General features: G+C 37.3%; 2 protein-coding genes across 3 annotated transcripts in view; one reads left to right on the forward strand and one right to left on the reverse strand.

The window, feature by feature from the left end:
* LOC124639745 (flotillin-2) overlaps positions 1-21,029 on the reverse strand; it is a 279,960-nt gene that overhangs the window by 214,036 nt on the left and 44,895 nt on the right. The window lies entirely within an intron of this gene.
* Positions 5,376-20,870, forward strand: LOC124639741 (glucose dehydrogenase [FAD, quinone]-like). The gene is made up of 2 exons (XM_047177205.1): positions 5,376-5,535; positions 18,201-20,870. Exon 2 carries the CDS (start codon positions 18,201-18,203, stop codon positions 20,076-20,078), a length of 1,878 nt encoding a protein of 625 aa, XP_047033161.1. The 5' UTR covers positions 5,376-5,535; the 3' UTR covers positions 20,079-20,870.

Consider the following 21,029-nt stretch of genomic DNA (forward strand, 5'->3'; position numbering starts at 1 on the left):
AATCATTTATTTGGTACTTGACCCCATATCTCCATGATTTTCGGTAATTTATTGTGGAAATGATTTTATATTGTTTGGTGACTACATTTGGTGACAAATCTACTATTTTGAGGGCAAACCCTATTATTTAAGAAACACAAAATGAATTAAATTGGTGACAGCTTAAATCATACCCCATTGGAATGTTTCAAAAAAAGAATCGTAGACAATCCTTCTGACCTATAAAAACGTTTTCTTTTGTAACGACGGGAATGAAAATAGGTCGGTTATCGAATATATTTAAACTGTCGTTGTAGGTCCGGTTAAAAAAACCAGTCAATAAATAACTGAATATAAATAAATTGTATTATTTGACGCACGTTGTCGTCTTAATACCCAGTTAACTGATCAGGGAATAAAACTAAGTAATCAATATTTATAAGTAATTTTTACTACCGTCCACGTAATTAATAGCCAACTAGTAGCTAATCGTAATGTTCTTAACGATCGTAATGTTTATATCTAACTATTAAAAAGACTCATAAATATTGGCCTTTAATTACGCAGACTAAAACCTCTTTTATCATAACGATACAGAAATATATCACCTGGAAGTTCTTTACTGACGGCGTCTCTTCATAAGCATCATCATTTTATTAATAGTTCTCAATAATTCACTCTGAAACAAAATATCTCGTAAAACTCACTCTTAACTGAGAAAACGCGATCGCACTTTTAATAAAAGTGACAGAATCATAACCGCATCTCCATATATCCGTTGATATTATTTTTACGCCTACAAATCCCTTTGATTGCATCCTTATTATTTCCGAGTTTTCTGTTAATAAGCCTTTTGTAAATTGTATGAACTTAATCATACTTTACAACGTGGTGCACCATTTCCTTCATAAAAATAACAGTTTTTCGCTGTATCTTCTTGTTTGTCATTCGTTTTTTTCTGTGAAGTAAGTATCGTTTTCACCCAACTGCCAAGAGGATTGTTTTTTTATTGCTTCAGTTTATTTGGTAATATCACTGCCGAGTAAACTAAATAAACTTTAGATTATCCTGTAGTTTAGATTATCTCCTTACAAAAAAAAACCGACGACTTTGATTTGACTTTGATAACCTCCTTCTTTTTTAAAAATCGGTTAAAAATAAGTAAACCTACGTCAAACATAAAATTATGACAGATAAGATGTCATGTATCGTTTGGGGTTAACCCGCCAAAACCACTCGTTAAGAATGTAGCCTTGTCCACCAGAAAGCTTTGGGTTTGAAGGACTTAATTTAGGTTTCCAATGAATCACACATCATATTTATAAACCATTTCCTTTAGTATTTTGTTTTAAAAAAACATAAGGTAATTTGACACTTAAATACGAAAACTTTTAAATTTCATTACGATCGTTGTCACATAAAAATTATAAGCTTAAATGGAAATAAATAGTTTTCTTTATGAATACACAATTAGTATTAACATAATTATGCACGGTAATGAGTTTCAGGTGCCAACATATTCAGCGTATGACTTCATAACCCTTACTATCTTTTTGAATTTCATACTCCTTTTTTCCTTAAAGATAACATTTTTTCTGCTAAAAACACTAAAAGATATCAAAAAAAACGGCTAGGTGCATCGAAGTCTAGAAGTCAGGATGCAGTTAACTCTAAACCCATTCACAGCTCAAAATGTTTGATCAAGAAATCAAATGGCTTCATCAATTCAACAAAAGATCTTATCTTCACCATATTTCTACAAACAAGGATCTAAAAGAAGGAGGTACTAAAGAATTCGATGAAGTCATATCATTAGATGATATTGCGGATTCACACAAATAACACCGGGGATTTGGGTTTTGCACGGAAGCAGAAAACTAAACATCAAAGCTCATAGTTAACCACTTATAAAAAGAATTACAATAACTCTGTAGTACCTACCTGTTTCTTGCGAAACCATAAATGACTCAGGAAAAACCATAGACATAATATTAGTAAACAGGACTGCGCATATAAACCCAAAAAACGAGCCGAGTGAAACAGTTAGTACGGAGGCTGTCTGTCCCTTTCTAATAGGGTGACTATGAGATTAAGCTATGTGAGACAAATCCGAATTTGCTAAGATTATTAAACACAGATTAGTATTGAAGTTTTAACTTACGCAGTTTGTGACCTTAAGATACTAATAAAGGCTTTTAATAATTAGCGGAAATTAGCAGTATAAAAGCAGGAAGATTCGAAGTGAAGACTGTTTTTTTTGTATTTCTACTTCATATATAGACTGCTGAGCCATTTATGTCGCCTTTCTTCATTTTTTGGGAAGCTATAACAATAGTACAACAGTTTTAAAATCCATCACCCATATTTTGACTCGTTACAAGAATTCATGGGCACCCTAGTTGTTTGGTTTACGAAAATGTTATTATTAGCTAACCTGTGGAACGATATATTGCAACCACCATAGGATTCACTTTTGCAAGTAGAAACGCAACACTTTTTCACCATTTTAATAGTTTAAATTGATTTAATACAAAAAAATATAAACAAAATTTTAAATGCTGATTACGCGCCAAGAATGTTCAGGGTTACCGCTAGAAAATAAAAAAAAGCAAAATAAAAATTTATGTTGTTTATGTTTTAATAATAAATACGAATAAATTAATGCGATTGTTATTAATTTGTTGACTTACAATTGTTAAAATAAGATAAAAATATAAGTGATTCAATTGTTTTTGGGAAGACAAAACTTTTGATCACAACATTTTTTTATGCTGGCAAGGTGTTAGAAAGAGACAAACAGCCTCCGTTCGAACTATCCCTCTCGGCTCGGATTTGCCTCTGTGTATTATGCAACCAATTTAGTACCTTATTGCGTTAGAATAGAGTTCATTTTCGTAAATATATATTTTGAGCGTGCGCAATCTTGTTTAGTAATATTATATCTATGGGAAAAACAAACAAAAACTATATTATGTCAATAATAGACCATAGAGGAACGTAATCTTATGGAGTTGCACCATTTGACTATAACGATAACCGAACCATTTTCAGTTGTCAAATCGCTGAATTGACCAATGGCCGGCAAGTATACGGCTGTTAATAGTTTTGTTATCGTTAGATATAGAAAAATGGTACAACAGACTCTTAGAAATCAGTAAATATGAAAAATACAAGAGTAATGCTTTCACGATAAAACTACGGAACAATTATGATGGAGTTTGATACAAAGATAGACGAAATCTTGTGAAAGGATACAAGATACTTACCGTCCAAGATACATTTCGTGTAGGTAATCACTACTTCGGGTCGTGATCAAAATTGCGCGTAAAAAAGAGCCTATTGTAAATTACATTTGCATATAAAAATAATTTATGTATAAATATTTCTCATAACATTTTTTTGCTATATTTTATGTACTTTTGCAATTACACGTACATTATTTAATTTCAAAAATTTTCATGGCCAACTGGATAGAATTTTCTAGTGCTTAAAATCTAGATGAAAATAAAAAACATTTTGTATCATAATATTTATTAAATTAAATAATGATGTATTAGTTACCCACTTAACACCACAAAATAAAGGTGCATCATGAAACCAATATTACACACACCATTAAAACACTTTAAATATTATTTTAGGTTTTCTAAGGGTGCATATTGACATTAAATTCCGATACATTCAACAATCAAGTGCAAATAACTAAAGCATGCACATTTTAGACAGTTACTTAAAACATAAGGAAAATAAGTAAGCACTAACATGTTGAACATACGTTTTTAGTTCCTAAACAAATTGAAGGTCTGATGTTTACCTTGAACTTTACCTCTACTTCTTGAGGTCCCACTAGGGATATGCCTGAAGGACAAGTGTGCCTAAGATCCATATTTATTATCACCAACCAGGTTCTTATTTATTTAATACCTAGAAAAAATATAGTCGAAACCCAAGGTTTTCAATTATTATTATTTTGGGGAAAAAATACTATTTAGTCAAATAAATAAAAACTTACTCATATTCTGACAACTGCCAAAAAGATTAAATCAAAAATTGATTTTTTGCTGTTGCAAAGTTGCTTCTCATTAGTCTCACTTTGAAATAATTGAAGATGGAACTTTTAAGCAAGGCGCCTCAACTAGGTACTAAAAACTAAATGAAAAAACGAAATCTAAGAGATCTAGGCATATATACTAACCAAGGAAACATTAAAACAGAACAAAGACATTGGTTTATAAAAACCATAAAAAGCTTATTAATATTTATTCATGCAAAGAAGCGTAATGTCGTTATGTTGCTAAGTTATCGTTTTGTCATGAACATGTGAGTCTAAAATACTAATTTTCTAAGAGAATACACCATCATCTTCCGAGCCTTTTCATAACTATGTTGGGGTCGGCTTCCAGTCAAACCGGATTCAGCTGAGTAGATACCAGTGCTTTACAAGAAGCGACTGCCTATCTGACCTCCTCAACACAGTTACACGGGCAACCCGATACCCCTTGGTTAGACTGGCGTCAGACTTACTGGCTTCTTTATTGCTGGTTTTCTAAGAGAAGACAACTCGGCAAATAACCTATCCCGATGTGGTTGGATTTCAAAGAAGTATAAGACCCTGAAACTGTGGTACTTACCATTTGCGTTCACGGCCTCTCTTCCGATTCTGTACGTAACCCATAAACATTGTGCGTGAATCATCGTGATATCCTTCGCAGATAGATAAGGCAAAAGGTAATATAAAAATACCTACTATTTAAATCAATGCGACGGTTTCGAGCCCCATTGATATTCTGTGCACATGGCAGAAATGCTACCGTGATTCCAAATCAGAAGTCCATAAAAACACGCTATTGTAACTCAAAGAACAAAGCGTATTTTGCGAACATAGACTAGACATTATCTGATAATTAGATATAAACACTGCTAAAGAGTACAACGTCATTTTCAGCATACACAATTAGTTCTAACGTCAACAATAATTGAGATAAAAACTTTTCACAAAAAAATAAAACCTAAAATAAACAAATTTCAATTACACGGCCAAAACCTTCTCCTAAGCCTGAGAATACTGTGGTGATAACCGCATCTTAACTCAGCCAAACACATATATGCAGGTCAAACTGAGAAACTCCTCTTTTTGAAATCGTTTAAAATATAACGACCATATCACTTAAAGCTTCAGTGAAAATACCATTTCCTGGCATTAACATTCACGACTTTGACTTTATCTCGAGCAAAGAATTTCCTACAAAAACAACTTTCAATTGCAAAAAGCAAAAAACAAAGTGACAGCGTTTCAACGCATCTTCAAAATTCAGTAGTTGTATGTACTTGAACGCGAGTGAAAAGGTCACGGGCATAGATGCGCGTCAGTTTTCCGTCGACTGAATAAAACATCGGTAGCGCCTCCCTCGCGCAGTGGTTTGCAAGGAGCGCGGGTCCTGCGCGCGCGACTCCCTACTCGTGAGCAAGTGGCGCGCTAAATAGAACGCGCTCAGTGCTGTGCTGTTGTGTCGTGTTGTGTCGATAAATTGGAATTTAATTTTTTGTTTTTTAAAAGTAAGTTGTTGTGTGTTGGTTATGTTAGATAAAAAATTAACCGTAGTTAGAAATAAAACGTTGCGCTGTAAAAGGGATGAATAGTTTTAAATTATTTATCTAAATAAAATTATCAAAAATATACTGATCGAAAAAAAAAACACGATTCAAAGAATAGCAATTTTAAAGGATTTCGATATTATTTGCATTGCAATTTTCTGTCTAGCATTAAATTATCCGTATATCAATAATACATAATGTATGATAAAACTGAAAGTCTTAAATAGAAAAAAATATTAAAAACAACCAGCCTTTACTTTTCCCACTCAGAGAGCAGGGTGAGCACTAATTACTAGGCATCCACGCTTGCTCCGACCGGGTTGGCGATTTCAAATTTTCAGTAATAATCTAAGTTACATATATAATAATAATAAATCTAAGTTACACTTATAAAGTAAACATACAAACAAAGTTTGAAAAAGTTACATTGATATTTGCGTGATCAGGAATCGGACCCGCACCCTCGTACTTCAGGCTGATGGTTTAATCACTGGGCCACCAAGACCTTCCACTACACCACACAAAAATCAAAAATATATAAAATAAAACCTACCAAGATAAACCAGAATCAAGAAAACAAAAAACTATTTATTAATAATTGTTTTGTTTTCGAGTAATGGCATGAAACAAACAGGTAATGTAAGTGGGTTCTGACTATTCTTCATTAATTATATGTACATTGTACAGTACATAATGACCCGTCACTACCACGTACCGAGTTCACATTACCTACTCATTGATTTCATCTCTATTTTAACAAAGTTCTGTAACCGTCTAATGAGTTTTTAACTATTGCCCCAAAGTCATGATGCTATGTTTCTTAAAAAATTTGAAATTCAACAATAAAAAAATTGACAGTATTTTTGAAAGAATTATATAATGAGTGAATCTCTGGAACTGCTGAAGAAAAAAAAAAAAAAACTAATGTTAACAGTAATGGCTGCATTCAAAAAAAAGTTGTAAGTTGACACGAAATTAATTGCAATGAATATATTTTATACTGAAATTCTTGATCGCTTTTCTACACTGACTGGAAAGCGCTGGTTACCTACATCATTCCAAAAGCCACACTATTCCCTAGTAACGTAGGCTATATTTTATCTGGTTACGGTAGGAAGTTATCCTGGCTCCGGGATGCGGCTGAATCCGCGGGAAAACATCTACTAAATGATATAATTAAAATAGATTCGTGTTGAATAAATTCAAAATCAAGTAAGATATTATGAAGTGTCATAAAATAAGTGGTATTTCTAGATTGTGTGCAATAAAGCTTTTTATATCAGTATACCTACCAATAATAAGCATAATGATCACATCATATCAAACTTAATACGAAAATGTCGACGCTTAATTGGGCCAATTTTACAAAAGAACTAAATAATTTAAATATATTTTTATTTACTTAAAGGCATCTTACAAATCTAGTAAAACACGATTTTGTAGTTATGCACATAGCAACCAAAAATTCGTGGCCAAGTTCATTAGTAGACATTTCTAACAAGTCAAAACATAGCTATGATACGATTTTCATGAAGTTAAAGTTCATATCTGCGGCTCCATCATCAGAACTACATGCATACAGCTGCCAATTGTCATGACACTACGATCGTTAAATTAGTTACTTTAGATATCATCACATAGTTACTTACAGGTCGACCTTATAAAAGCGTGTTAAAAAATTCTTTTCTTAACAAAATTATATTATTAGTGCACCCGCAATAATCATAAAAGGTCATTCACCTGTCTAGCTCATTTGAAAATATTTTTTTTAAACTATCTATCATTCTCATTCAAGGAATATTTTTGAATAATATTGGAGTCATAGCAATGAGATTAGAATAAGATGTCCATATCAATAGACAGATAAAAAAAGAAACTAAGGTATTGCACGTATAAAACGCGTTTAACACTTACTTCATATTCTTTTTATTATTTAAATATTTTTTTCTGAAGATTCTAGGTGCACAAACTTGCTAATTAAATCTGTTAAACGGATGAATAAATAAAGTTAATTTTAGAATATTTATGTTAAATATTTATACTATTTTAAGTTTTTTTGAATAGATTAAAATAGAATAGTACTTATTTTTGGGTCATGATGCCTAAAATGAATCATCTGCCTAGCCTCTTCCTATGTTAGGATCGGCTTCCAGTCTAACCGGATGCAGCGGAGTACCAGTATTTTACAAGGAGCGGCTGCCTATGTGACCTCCTCAACCCAGTTACCTGGACAACCCCATACCTCTAGGAACACTGGTTGTCAAACTTATTAGCATTACTTTTTGAATATTTATGTTAAATATTTGTAGTATTTTTTATGCATATGATATTCTTTTTTAACCGATTGATTTTCTATTGTTCTCTAATTAGCGGCACACAATCAGTTAAATATTAAATATCAAAATAAAAATTATTAGAGTATTTTGGGTCATTTATTTATTTAGAACATATCATTTACATTTTTAAATATTAAATATAAAAATAAAAAACATTTAAAAATATAAAAAATAGGTTGCCACCGATATCGGGCACAGGGTCCAAGGTACCGGTGGTTAGGGTCCCAGAGACAGAAACCTCCTCACAATACGTGCCGTATCAAGGAGTACTGCCTTCTGAATCAGTCCCTTGATCCAGCCGCCCAACGAGAGCCTCCTGAGGTGTTCGTCGAGGCTCTTGGCTATTAAACCATTGGCCGTAACGACAATCGGCACAACAACAGCCGTGTCGACACTCCACATGGCGACAACCTCGTGCGCTAAGTCGAGATACTTTATTTGTTTCTCTTTCTCAGCTTTCACAAGGTTCTCGTCATGCGGAACGGCGACATCGACTATCATCGCGCGGCGCGCTAATCGATCTATCACCACAATATCAGGCTTATTGGCTACAATAGTCCTGTCAGTGATGATAGATCGATCCCAGTACAACGTGATATGGTCCTTTTCGAGAACTGGGTCGGGCGCATACTTGTAGTACGGTACCTCAAGGTCTACAAGGTTGTATTGCAGAGCAAGCTGCTGGTGGATGATCTTGGCCACTTGGTTATGTCTGTGCAAATATTCACCATTAGCCAAACGAGAACAACCAGATATAATATGTCTGATAGACTCACCCGGATGGTGACATGCCCGACATATGTCAACCGTCCCGTCTTTCACGATATATCTCCGGTAGTTATTCGTAAGGATAACTTCGTCCATAATTGCACATACAAACCCTTCGGTTTCTCCAAACAAGTCACCGAAGCGTAGCCAAGATACGGACGCTTTGAAGTCTACATCGGGGCCATGAAGAGCCCCGAAGAAGCGTCCGTGTAGCTGTTTGCTCTGCCATACCTCCCTGCGATCGTGGGTAGTTAGTACGACAGGTTTGCGCCAGTTCTCATTTGCCAACGACAGCGGGGTGAGTCCTCTGTCCACTGCCACCATATCACGGTGCATACCCACGTCGCTTTTGAGAAAATATTCTCTGAGACTGCACACCTCGCGGTTGTGGAGCGTCTTTGCATTTAAAAAGCCTCGGCCTCCACATTTCCGTGGGATGTACAGTCTCATCACTGACGATCGTGGGTGATGCATTCGTTCTGCGGTCAGCAGTGTGCGGACTTTCCTATCCAGGGCGTCCAATTCAGTTTGAGTCCATTTGAGTATGCCGAAAGAGTACATCAGGACTGGCATGACCCAACCATTAAAGGCGCGAACCTTGTTGCCTCCCGATAAGGAACTTTTCAGGACCTTATTCAGGCGGCCAAAGAAACGCTCCCGTAATGACTGTTTCATGACAGCCACATTGATGCCTAACCCCTCCGCCATACCCAAGTATTTATATGTATCGTTTGCGGAGAGTGATCTCAGGTTTATAGAATCTGAGAGTTGTACTCCCTCAGATTCCACAATTCCCCCTCGCTTTACATGCATGACTGCACATTTGTCCACACCAAATTCCATCCTGATGCAACTACTGAAAGTTTCAGTGACCTTCAGTAGCTTCATCAGCTGCAATTCTGTGGTGGCAAACAGTTTCAGATCGTCCATGTAAAGCAAATGGGATATAACCTGACCCCCTCTCCGCAAAGGATAGCCCAACCCCGAGCCCTCTAGCAATGTGCTCAGAGGGTTCAAGGCCAGGCAAAACCAAAGTGGACTCAAACTGTCACCCTGGAAAATTCCCCGCTCGATCTTAATAGGATCGCCGGTCCCTTCAATTTCTCGACATCCTGGATAGTGAAGAACCGTTCTCCATTGCTCCATACATGACGCAAGAAAGGCGCATAGAGTTGAGTTTATTTTATACAACTCCAGTACCCTCTTAAGCCATGTATGGGGGACCGAGTCGTAGGCCTTCTTATAGTCTATCCAACATGTCGACAAATTCTTTCGGGATCGCCGAACCTGTTGGCTGATGACCATATCAGTGAGGAGCAGCTCCTTAGTAGCACGGGACCCCTTCTTACATCCATTTTGAGAAGTTGACATAATTGAATATTTTCAATATGTTGATTTATTTTTAATCTCAAAATAGATGTAAGAAGTTTATAGACCGTCGGTAAACAAGTGATCGGTCTATAATTTTTGGGTTCCGCGGTACTACCTGATTTATGGAGCAGGTGGGTAATCCCTGTTGTTAGAAACTGTGGGAGCGACCCGGCTTCTAAGGATGACTGAAACTGTGATGCTAAACAGGGGTGCGAACTTTGCAGCCACTTTAACCAGAAATTGTGCAGTCCGTCCGGCCCTGGTGATTTCCAATTCTGCATCGGACGGACTGCATAGGCTACGTCGGAGGAGGTAATATTAACCTCTTCCATTTCTGGTATTTTTTCACACTCTCGCTCAACATCACGTGTCCAGTCACCCTCCTCGTGACAGACGGGCGTCGACCAGAGGTTGCGCCAAAGGGGAGGTGTTTGTGGCATCATCATCCGGTCGGCTCCCGTCCATCACGCATTGCTCAGGTTGCTCCCAAGTTCTATATACCCACCTTTGGTCACTCTGGAACATACGATTCTGGGTGTAACGTTCTACCCGTCGTTTATACCTTCGAATACGGCTCGCCCATGCACAGACTTTTTGCCTCAGGAAGTCGATGCGCTCTGTGACACGTGACATATATTCATGAGGACTGAGTCCAGTCCCCACAAATGCACGCCTCACAAAGCGCATCACCCGTGGTCGGGTATTACCTTCCCTGAAGCAATATAGTTTGCCAATGAGTACTCTGGCCCCCTCGATACGACGCTCAATCCTGCATTGCCAGGCTGGTACCGCTAACTTTGGTCGTGTGGCTCTGTCCTTGTCAGGGAATTTGACATTAGCCACACGACATGCAGCAACAGCCGCGCAATACATAATTGAGTGTGTATCAAGGAGGTCTTCGCTGTTTTCAAAATATTTTTCCAACAGCGAATCCAGAGCACACACCAGCGCCCTATTTTGTCTGTGCATAGGCAAGCGTGGTAGTCGTGGTCGGCTTTCGACGGGTGAGTATCTAAACTCCAGAATCGCATCCTCCAGAGCACTCCTCACCTGTTCATTGCACTGGGTACTTACCGTTTCAACCCTATCATCCTCATCCCGTTCAACAAGATCGGACCGCGGCGTGATTTCGCCTGGAGGTGGCGGTGGTACCGCGGCCTGTGACGAGGTGGTGACCATAGGGCTGCCCAGCATCTCTAAGCGCAGCCGATCAAGTGCGGCGTCGTCCAGTCTGTGATTGCGCTGGATAACCCGCACCTGATCCGACAGTCGTTGGGCAGAGACGTTGACGGCTGGCTCTAGTACCTGAAACGGAGACAGCATCCTATCACGGTACGCAGTGAGGTTAGTTCCTCCCTCTGTGGACCCGTAGTATGCGCGCATGACGTTCTCGTTCATTTTCTGAGTCCATCTCATGCGCTGCACACAACCACCGGTAGCGGGGACCCTGCTAGGGACCTGTTGGTCCCCCGATCCCAAGCCCGTCGGTGGCCGGCGTCTCCCCTGCCGACGCACAGGTGGTGGCGACGTTGGCGGAGAGAAGTACTCGTCGCTCGAGCTCGACGCAGCTGCAGCCGCCGGTATCACTGGTGGTCCGGGGTCCGGCGGCGGCGAGGCGGAGCTGAGCGACGATTCCGGGGGTGGTGGGCGTACATTCCGTCTAGACGCTGCTCGTGTGATCATCTCTTTCCATTAATTTCCATTTTATTTGTTCATAATATTGTTATTGTTGTTGTTGACAGTTGTCACATTTTGACACATTTTTTTTCGGGCCCTTTTTTTCATAATTCTTCATTTTAGTAGTTAAATGTAGTAGTTTATTTTTACAAATGATAGACTTTTCTTTATAATTAACCATGAAATGTTATCCAAAATCGTCCAGTTTAGTTATATTTAATATTTTTTACATATAATGGGAGATGATTGATGTTGCGTGACAGCGTGCGTTTGTTTTTTATTATTATTTTTTGGGCCATGCCTGAAATAAATGGATAAATAAAAATAAATATGATGGTACTTATCGCGATTTTTTTACTAAGGTCTTCGACACAGCTGTCAAATCAAACTACTACTACGTCGAATAATGTAGCAAAAAATATAGTTTCTTCCGCAATGGACAAGGAAGCCTGTTATTTATGAACTAGCTTTATTTATTACACTTATTAAAATAGGAAACCCGTTGTAGTCTTTTCTACTAAGTATACGTAGGCCTTGAAAAGACATCCATAAGTAACTCAATTTTGAAGATTATTTTTTTTTCCGGATTCCTAAGCCTGGCGCCTAAAAAAATATTATAATAGTTATTCTATGAATTTGATCACGATCACATCACGTGGAACCAGTTTTTTCTAAATTTTAATTTGTCCAAATTATGCTTATTTAACACGTGGTAGCCAAAATTAAAACTTTTTATTATAAAATGCTAATGCGAACGGCAAACTTTACAAAGGCAAACGTAAAAATACCTATGGAAATGTTGATCTAATGACCCCATAAAGCAGTATATGTCTAGACATCTTTTTAAGACACTATTTGAATTGCACGCATTTGAGTGAAGGTAGGTATACATAGGTGTTACAAAGACCAGTCTATTTAAAATTACAAAGCAATCTGTAATAAAGACCCCGCTCCATTTGGGTAAAATAGGAACTATAGTTCGACAGCTATTTAAGTAAATACCTACTGATTGAATTTCAGGTGTTACTTTGCGGAAATCCATGACAGGACTTTTTGCTCGCGAAATTAAATCTAAAGATCATTGGAAAATTCATGATCTGTCTAGCATTTTCCCAGCTATTTTCGGTTCAGCTTTCAGTCTAACCAGATGCAGCTGAGTACTTGTATTTAAGTATCATAGGAAAATTCAATCACCCACAATCAGAAACTTACCTTTCCCATGCGTCATATATGCTACTCGCCGATTGTTTAACTACTGTGACTGCTTCATGGACAGTGAAGTGGCTAACACCTCAACAAAACTCGTACCTCTGACATGACCAGCTCGATCAATTACAAGATTCCACATTGACACCACAAAAACGGTATTTCTGACATGACGTCATTATATTCGCATTAAAAGTAACGAGTATGCATCAACCCACCATGACCGTGACCGCCAACCAGTCTAGTCAGCGAGTCGCGAGCTCCGAGTTTCAAGTTCACGTTCCGGTTTCGGAAACACGTTCAATAGTTCAGATTATTTCGAAAAACTTGTTTACGAGTTTTCCGCCGGTATTCATACCGATGGTTTTTGTTATTGATTGTTCTTTTAATTTTTATTTACTTGTGCGTATTAAGGTTTTATAAGGGGTTCATGGATACTGTTGTTTTAATTACTTATATTAGTTATCCATTAGCAGATTTTCAGTAACCACGTTTAAAAAAAATGAAGTTATAAGGTTAATAGCTTCGATACGAGTTCTCGTAAGGATTTCAAAGCTTTCTACATATACGGTACTGATCTACCCGTATGCCTACCGGGTAAAAAATTTAAACATCCTGTTAACTTTTTTGTTTGTTTTACTGTTTTTGCAGAAGACTAGTTTAAAAATATTATTGGCCCCAATCGGTTATTTATTTATTTATTTATTTTTATTTAAAATACTTTTTGCACATTGTACAACGGCGGACTTAACGCCTTAGGCGTTCTCTGCCAGTCTACCTTAGGGTGGTGGTGAAATAGAAGTGGTAGGTGCAACACAATTTGAGCATCAGTGGAAGATAATAAAAATATATATTTATGCATATATAAATATAATAAATATAATAAATATATATATATATATATATATAACTATATATATGTACAACTGTATCCAGGAGAATGTAGGAGAAGATGGTAAGAAAAATGAACTACTGTAATGATTCGGCCAACTTGCCATGGATGTGATTTCGCAGATTCATTTTAAAAGTGTGTCGACTATTTACCATCCTGACCTCCAGAGGTAGCTCATTCCAAAGAAGAATAGATTTCACAAAGAAGGAAGAGTGAATAATGTCTGAACGGTGAGCAGGGCAGTGAAGAAGACGATTATTAGAGGAGCGGAGATTTTTGTTATGCTGAGAACACACATACTGAAAGTGAGAAGTTAAATAGGAAGGTGAAGACGGGGTATAAAGTATAGAAAAAAGAGTAGTTAATGCCCTCATCACACGTCGTTGTCTTATCGGTAGCCATTTAAGTTGCGCTCGATACGCTGACACATGATCGTACTTGCGAAGATTAAAAACGAATCGAATGCAATTGTTGAGAAGCCGGTCGAGTTTATTGAGCAGATCTGCATTCAGGTCATAGTAGCAAACATCACCATAGTCGATTATAGGAAAGATTAAGGTTTGCATAAGCATTGCTTTTACATGGAACGGGAGCAAGTTTTTGAAGCGATAAAGAAACCGCAGTGTACTAGTGATTTTTTGGCTGACAGCTGCAACTTGTGCTTGCCAATTGAGTGAAGAGTCAAGATGAAGGCCCAAATTCTTCACTGAGCAGCTAAACGGTATATTTATCTTCTTATAAATGTATATTACCCAAGTGCGTCTACTTTACCTAAATTTCTTGAGCTACCAATGATAATAGCTTGGCATTTAACAGGATTGACTGCCACTCCGAACCTGTCAGACCAACTTTTGACTACCTCCAAGTCTTTGTTAATTTTAACAAGCGCAGCTGCCAACTCATTCACTTTTGTGTGACGATACAACTGCAAGTCATCGGCATAGAGATGATACGAACACTGAAGCTCAGGAGTAAGGAAATTTATAAATATGGAGAATAACAGAGGTGAGAGTATGCCGCCTTGAGGAACGCCAGCATTCAAAGAACACCACGCAGATGAATCCTCATCCACCCGAACCGACTGCTGGCGATCATGAAGATAAGAGGAAAACCAGTCTGACGCCTTAGAAGAGACCATAAGATGTGATAGAATAGATAAAAGGATGTCGTGACTGACGGTATTGAACGCATTTGAAAAATCCACGAGTACCAACACTGTGAGATTAGCGTCTTCCATAGCAAATCTAATATCGCCAGTCACTTTGAGGAGGGCAGAAGAAGTGCTGTGGCCCGGCCTAAATCCGGATTGGAAAGGGCTCAGTAGCTCATTGCCGTAGATAAAACGAGCAAATTGCTTATGAGCACAAGCCTCAAGCACTTTGGATAAGAAAGGTAGGATAGAAATTGGACGAAAGTGACTGGGGAGGGTAGGGCTGGAAATTTTGGGAAGAGGACGCACGTAAGCTTTCCGCCAGAGTGAAGGGAAAACTCCAGAGTAGAACGAAAAGTTTACGATATGAGTGATAACAGGAAGGATCGGGACTAGGATATGGACGATCATCTGATGGCTGATGTTATCACACCCCACCGCCTTAGATTTTATGGACAGGATAATCTTTTTGACCTCTTCCTCGTCGACTGGCATAAAATCAAAAGATTTGATATCGGGACGCGTTAGACCATTTATATAATTGAGAGTATCTTGCTTCATTAAATAGTCCAAACGAGAGGAAGAAGAAGTGCAGAAATAACTATTTAAAGCATCAAAACTAATTGTGTTCGGCAGGTCCAAATGTCGCGACTTGCCAATACCCAGAGTTCCAAGAAACTTCCAGATGTCAGCAGAAGACGAAGATGATATATTATTCAATATATGGCGGCGTTTAGCATTACGTATCATCATATTACACCGATTCCTCGCAGTCTTAAACAGAGCCCAGTTTTCATCACTACGGTCTTTTTTAAATTTACGGTACGCACGGTCCCGCCTACGCATTGCTATACGTATGAGTTCAGTCATCCATGGTGCTGGCGGCCGTTTCACTCTGACTCTTTTGACTGGTGCATGGCGATCATATAAAATGTTCACCATGTTATTAAAAATCAAAATTTTATGATCCACATCATCAGAAGTCATTAATGGAGTCCAATCAATGTCTAGCGCATCCTTGAACAACCGCTCAGCATCCATCCTTGCAAAGCAACGCCTATGCAAAATCTTAGGCTTGGGCTTAGGTGGTTTAAGGATATAGGAGAGGAAAATGAGGTCGTGGTGAGAAAAACCAGGTGCAGTATATTGACCGTGACAGGAAATAAGGGAGAGGTTAGACGTCAGAATTAAGTCCAGCCAGGAATCATCACCAATCGTAGACCGGTGAGTAGCCTGAAGAGGTAAAATATGCAAGCTGGATGACTCCAAAACGTGCAAGAGTTTACGGGTACGAGGAGAGTTGGGAGCAAGGAGATTTGTATTAAAATCACCCATGATGATGTAATGAGCATACTCAGAACCTAACGATTCTAAAACCGATTCCAAATCAGTGAAGTAGTCGACAGAGGGGGGGCAATAAACAACACCAACGTTATTGGCTACGAATTAACATTAGCAATTTAAATTTTAAATTAGACACATATTTCCTCATGATGAGATTAAGACTAAAATACCTAGCTTATATTTAACCATATTTGGTACAGCTACCGCAACAAGGTAAATTGATAATTCGAAAATCTATTTTCATACAACCAGTTCATTTTTGAATTCCAAAAATATTTTATATTCGGTAAAAATAACTGACCCTGAATATGTCCACCGGGTGAACTAGACGCTACATTTAAATTGTGGTGATGACTTAACTTCTTTAGGAGAACAGGATGAGGAAACTTGGATAACCTAGGTTCTTCCAATTATCATGAGGAAAGACCAGGTTTGATAGTGGTCAGAATATAAATGTGAACTTGTGACCGTATGGAGAACGGCCATGATACGCGGATAAGAGGACCACATCACGAGGATCTTCCTTTTATAATAGGAAAAAGTAACAACTGGAGCTATAGAACTGTTTTCGGAAAAAATCACTCAGAAATGCCGAAAATTGATCATTGCATTATTTCCCTATCTAAATAGGTACGTGACGTGGAAAATTTCGCACATTTTTTGTTATATTAACTAAGCTTTGTACATCAGTTAATATATTTTTATACCGTCTAGTTTTTGCCAGGTTTAAGGTGTCGCAATAATTCAGAATTAAATTAAACTTTCCTGACAAGCAACCAATTTACATTTAAGACCAAAAAAAAGAGTTAAAAAATAGTGAACCTTGACTTCTAGTTACGTAAAGTATACGTACTCAAAACTACGTAATATAACAATACTAGTAATTTATTGGATAATTTCTATGTAAAATCGAATAGATAAGGAGTTACATAGACAATATTGCGTTATTTCGTACCAATATAACAAGGTCTTTGCGATACACTTACAAATGTTACCATTCCTGATTGCGGTTTACACATGTAAGTCTATTTTTATAAAATTGCCAAAATGAGTGTAGGACTGTCCACTCGTAATTTTTTTTTCGAAAGACGATGCGAAAAATCAGTGATATTGCTTTTAATAAAAAAAAATACTCTGTAATATGTAGACTCGATAGTCAATTCTTAAGCAGGATATAATTCTCCAAAATAAAATAACGAACAATAAGACCATTATTATAATAGATATGTCTTCAACAGTTACACCTCCGCTTAACAATAAACTACAGGAAGAATCAGTAGTTTTACTAAACACACAGTTATTAATTTTATGTTCGAAGTAAATCTTCAATTTACACGCAACAAAAACGGACTTTTGACCTAACCTTTTAAGTCTAAATTGATTTGTAACTACAAAGTGTGTCATAAAATAAGCTATTTCTAATAATAGTTAAACAATACATTACTACACAATGCTTAAGTAATATTTTTTACGCAACTTCATTATAAGGAACAGTTGAAGAGTACATGTCTAAACTGAGCCTCAGTAAATTATTTCTAGATATAAGAAAATAACTTCTAATAGAAGTAACAAATCACATTGTTGTCTTTGCCAGCAGGAAAACCGCCCCGGACTACTAAGACGACTTAATCAGAGACATGCGAAGGCCCGATCCTTACCACATTAAACGTCTAGTCACGCAAACTTTATGTATTCTTTTGTAGTAGTATACAGGTCTCGGCAACCTCGGCAATACCCTATAACGACTTTGAATCGATCACAGTAATAAAAATAGTATCATAGTACTGTCTCAATTTCCGCAAACATTATCCTTGCCATTGAAACCTATGAGAGACATGACCCAGGTCACTTTTGTTTAATCGATTTGTTTTTGTTTTTTCAGATGAGGAATTTGCACCCCGCGCCGATATTGGCGACGGCAACATGGGTACTCTTCGCCCTCCTGCTTCCGACAGACACACAGATCCTCAATCCCGTCTCTTCGTTCATGAACTTCCTGAACGAAGGCACCAGACAACTCGATAACGAACCACCCGACCACAGTAACATGTTGACTGAATACGACTTCATTATCGTTGGAGCAGGTACAGCAGGATGCGTACTTGCTAATCGATTAACTGAAATTCCAGAATGGAAAGTCCTACTTATAGAGGCTGGAGCAAACGAAAATTATGTCATGGATATTCCAATTGTAGCCAACTATCTTCAATTCACTTCAGCTAACTGGGCTTACAAAACAATGCCGTCCAGTAAATATTGTGCAGGATTTGAGAACCAACAGTGTAATTGGCCACGAGGAAAAGTAGTCGGAGGATCCAGTGTACTAAATTACATGATATACACTCGAGGAGCTAAGCCAGACTATGATAGTTGGGAAGCAATGGGCAATGAAGGTTGGGGGTGGGACGACGTACTCCCATATTTCAAGAAAATTGAAAACTTCAATATTCCATCATTTGATGACGAAAAGTATCACGGATACAACGGGCATCTAAATGTGGAGCATGCTCCATTTCGCACAAGCAAGGGCAAAGCTTGGGTCAAAGCAGCTCAGGAAATGGGTTTTAAATATGGAGACTATAATGGAGCCTCACCGGCGGGAGTCTCTTTTCTCCAACTTTCAATGAAAAATGGGACTCGTCATAGTGCTAGCCGAGCTTATCTTCACCCAGTCAGCGGTAGAAATAATCTTCATGTATCTAAAAATAGTATGGTCACTAAACTTATTTTTGATGATTTGAATACTAAAGTTATCGGCGTTGAATTTGAAAAAAATAATAAGAAATTCAAGGTGCTAGCCAAGAAAGAGGTGATTTTAAGTGCTGGTGCTATAAATTCTCCGCAACTGTTGATGTTGTCTGGTATTGGACCTAAAAACCATTTGGAGTCTATGAGAATAAATGTTGTGAAAGATTTACCGGTCGGATACAATTTGATGGATCACATAGCAGCCGGTGGACTTCAATTTGTAGTTAGACAACAAAATCTAACACTTTCAACTGAATACATACTCAACCATTTAGACTTAGTCTTTAAATGGATGAGATCACACAAAGGTCCGCTTTCAATCCCTGGCGGATGTGAAGCACTAGTATTCTTGGACTTAAAAGACAAGTTTAATACTACGGCTTGGCCGGACATGGAACTGCTCTTTATTACTGGAGGATTGAATTCAGATCCACTGTTGCCCCGAAATTTCGGCTTTGACAATCAAATCTACAGCGACACCTACGGACCCTTAGGTAAATCCGATGCCTTTATGGTATTCCCAATGTTAATGCGACCCAAATCAAAGGGAAGAGTTATGCTACGAAATAAGAACCCGAAAGCACACCCCGCTCTCTATCCGAACTATTTCGAATATCCAGAGGACTTGCAAAAAATAGTAGAAGGAATAAAATTGTCTGTAGAAATAGCAAGACAGCCTGCCATGAAAAAAATTGGTGCCAAACTGTATGATGTACCGATTGAAGACTGTTTGAAACATGGACCGTTCGGCAGCGATGCTTACTTTGCTTGCCAAGCACAAATGTTCACCTTTACTATTTACCATCAAAGTGGAACATGTAAGATGGGAGTGGAGAGTGATCCGTCGGCGGTAGTGAGCCCAAGGTTAAAAGTGCATGGTCTTGATGGCATTAGAGTAATTGACGCGAGTGTAATGCCGGAGATAGTATCAAGTCACACGAACGCTCCCGTGTACATGATCGCTGAAAAAGGAGCCGATATGATCAAAAGTGATTGGGGAAAACTAAGATAGTATATTTCTATTATTATTTAATCTATAAAGCACAGCTGTGATGTATTTTAATGCTTAATTAATAATTTAACATGTATAGTTACTTAAAACAAACAAGTCCATTTTAGGAAAAAAACTATTCAAAAATTATCAACCAATTTATCGGATTACCTTAATGTTGTGTTGTGTTTTTATTTTCTAAAGGACTGGTTTGGACTTCGACAACTAATAACGAACATAGGTGTTAATATTTTTCAATTATCATTTATATTCTGATGCAATATTTATGTTAAAATAAGTCCTAGAATTACACTACCTCATATGCACGTATTTTACGCTCCAACGTAATAAATCTAATCAGTTATAATCTTACAAATAAATATACGTAATAAAATTGGTTTGTAATAGTTTCGTATGATAAACGTTTTGTATAAATTGCAATCACATTATTTACAAAGATATTACAAATTGTAACTGATTAGAATTCAGTGTTCCCGACTGTTTTATGGTGCAATTTTTAAGGTATCCTTTATTGAGGATTATATTAGTATTTGTTTTAAACAACTGCATAAACCTTTGTGCCATTTTAAAGTACTTATTTAACATTTAATTTATATCCTATTTAGATCGAAAAACTGATTGAAGACTAAGGACAAATTATTGAGATAGAATTCAATTGTTTGTTAAGTTTGTCCAGAAAGTAATTACGCAATCGTCAACAGTAAGATTTTTTTAAATATAAGGCTATGTTCTTTGAGGTAATGTTACCAATATTTATATAAAGCTCAGTTAAATTGTGCCCCGTTGTAAAAAGGCTATAGGTTGATTTATTTGTCTTGATCTAATGGTAGGTTTTTTTATGAAAAAAGCACTTTGTTTGCTTGATTGAAAGAATCCTAAATACATACGAGTAATTTTCAATAAGTCTTACCTTGTTTTGAAACGATGTAAGTAAATGGTGATTAACTCATT

Source organism: Helicoverpa zea, chromosome 19 (genome assembly GCF_022581195.2).
Source record: "Helicoverpa zea isolate HzStark_Cry1AcR chromosome 19, ilHelZeax1.1, whole genome shotgun sequence".
In the NCBI taxonomy this organism is placed as follows: Eukaryota; Metazoa; Arthropoda; class Insecta; order Lepidoptera; family Noctuidae; genus Helicoverpa; species Helicoverpa zea.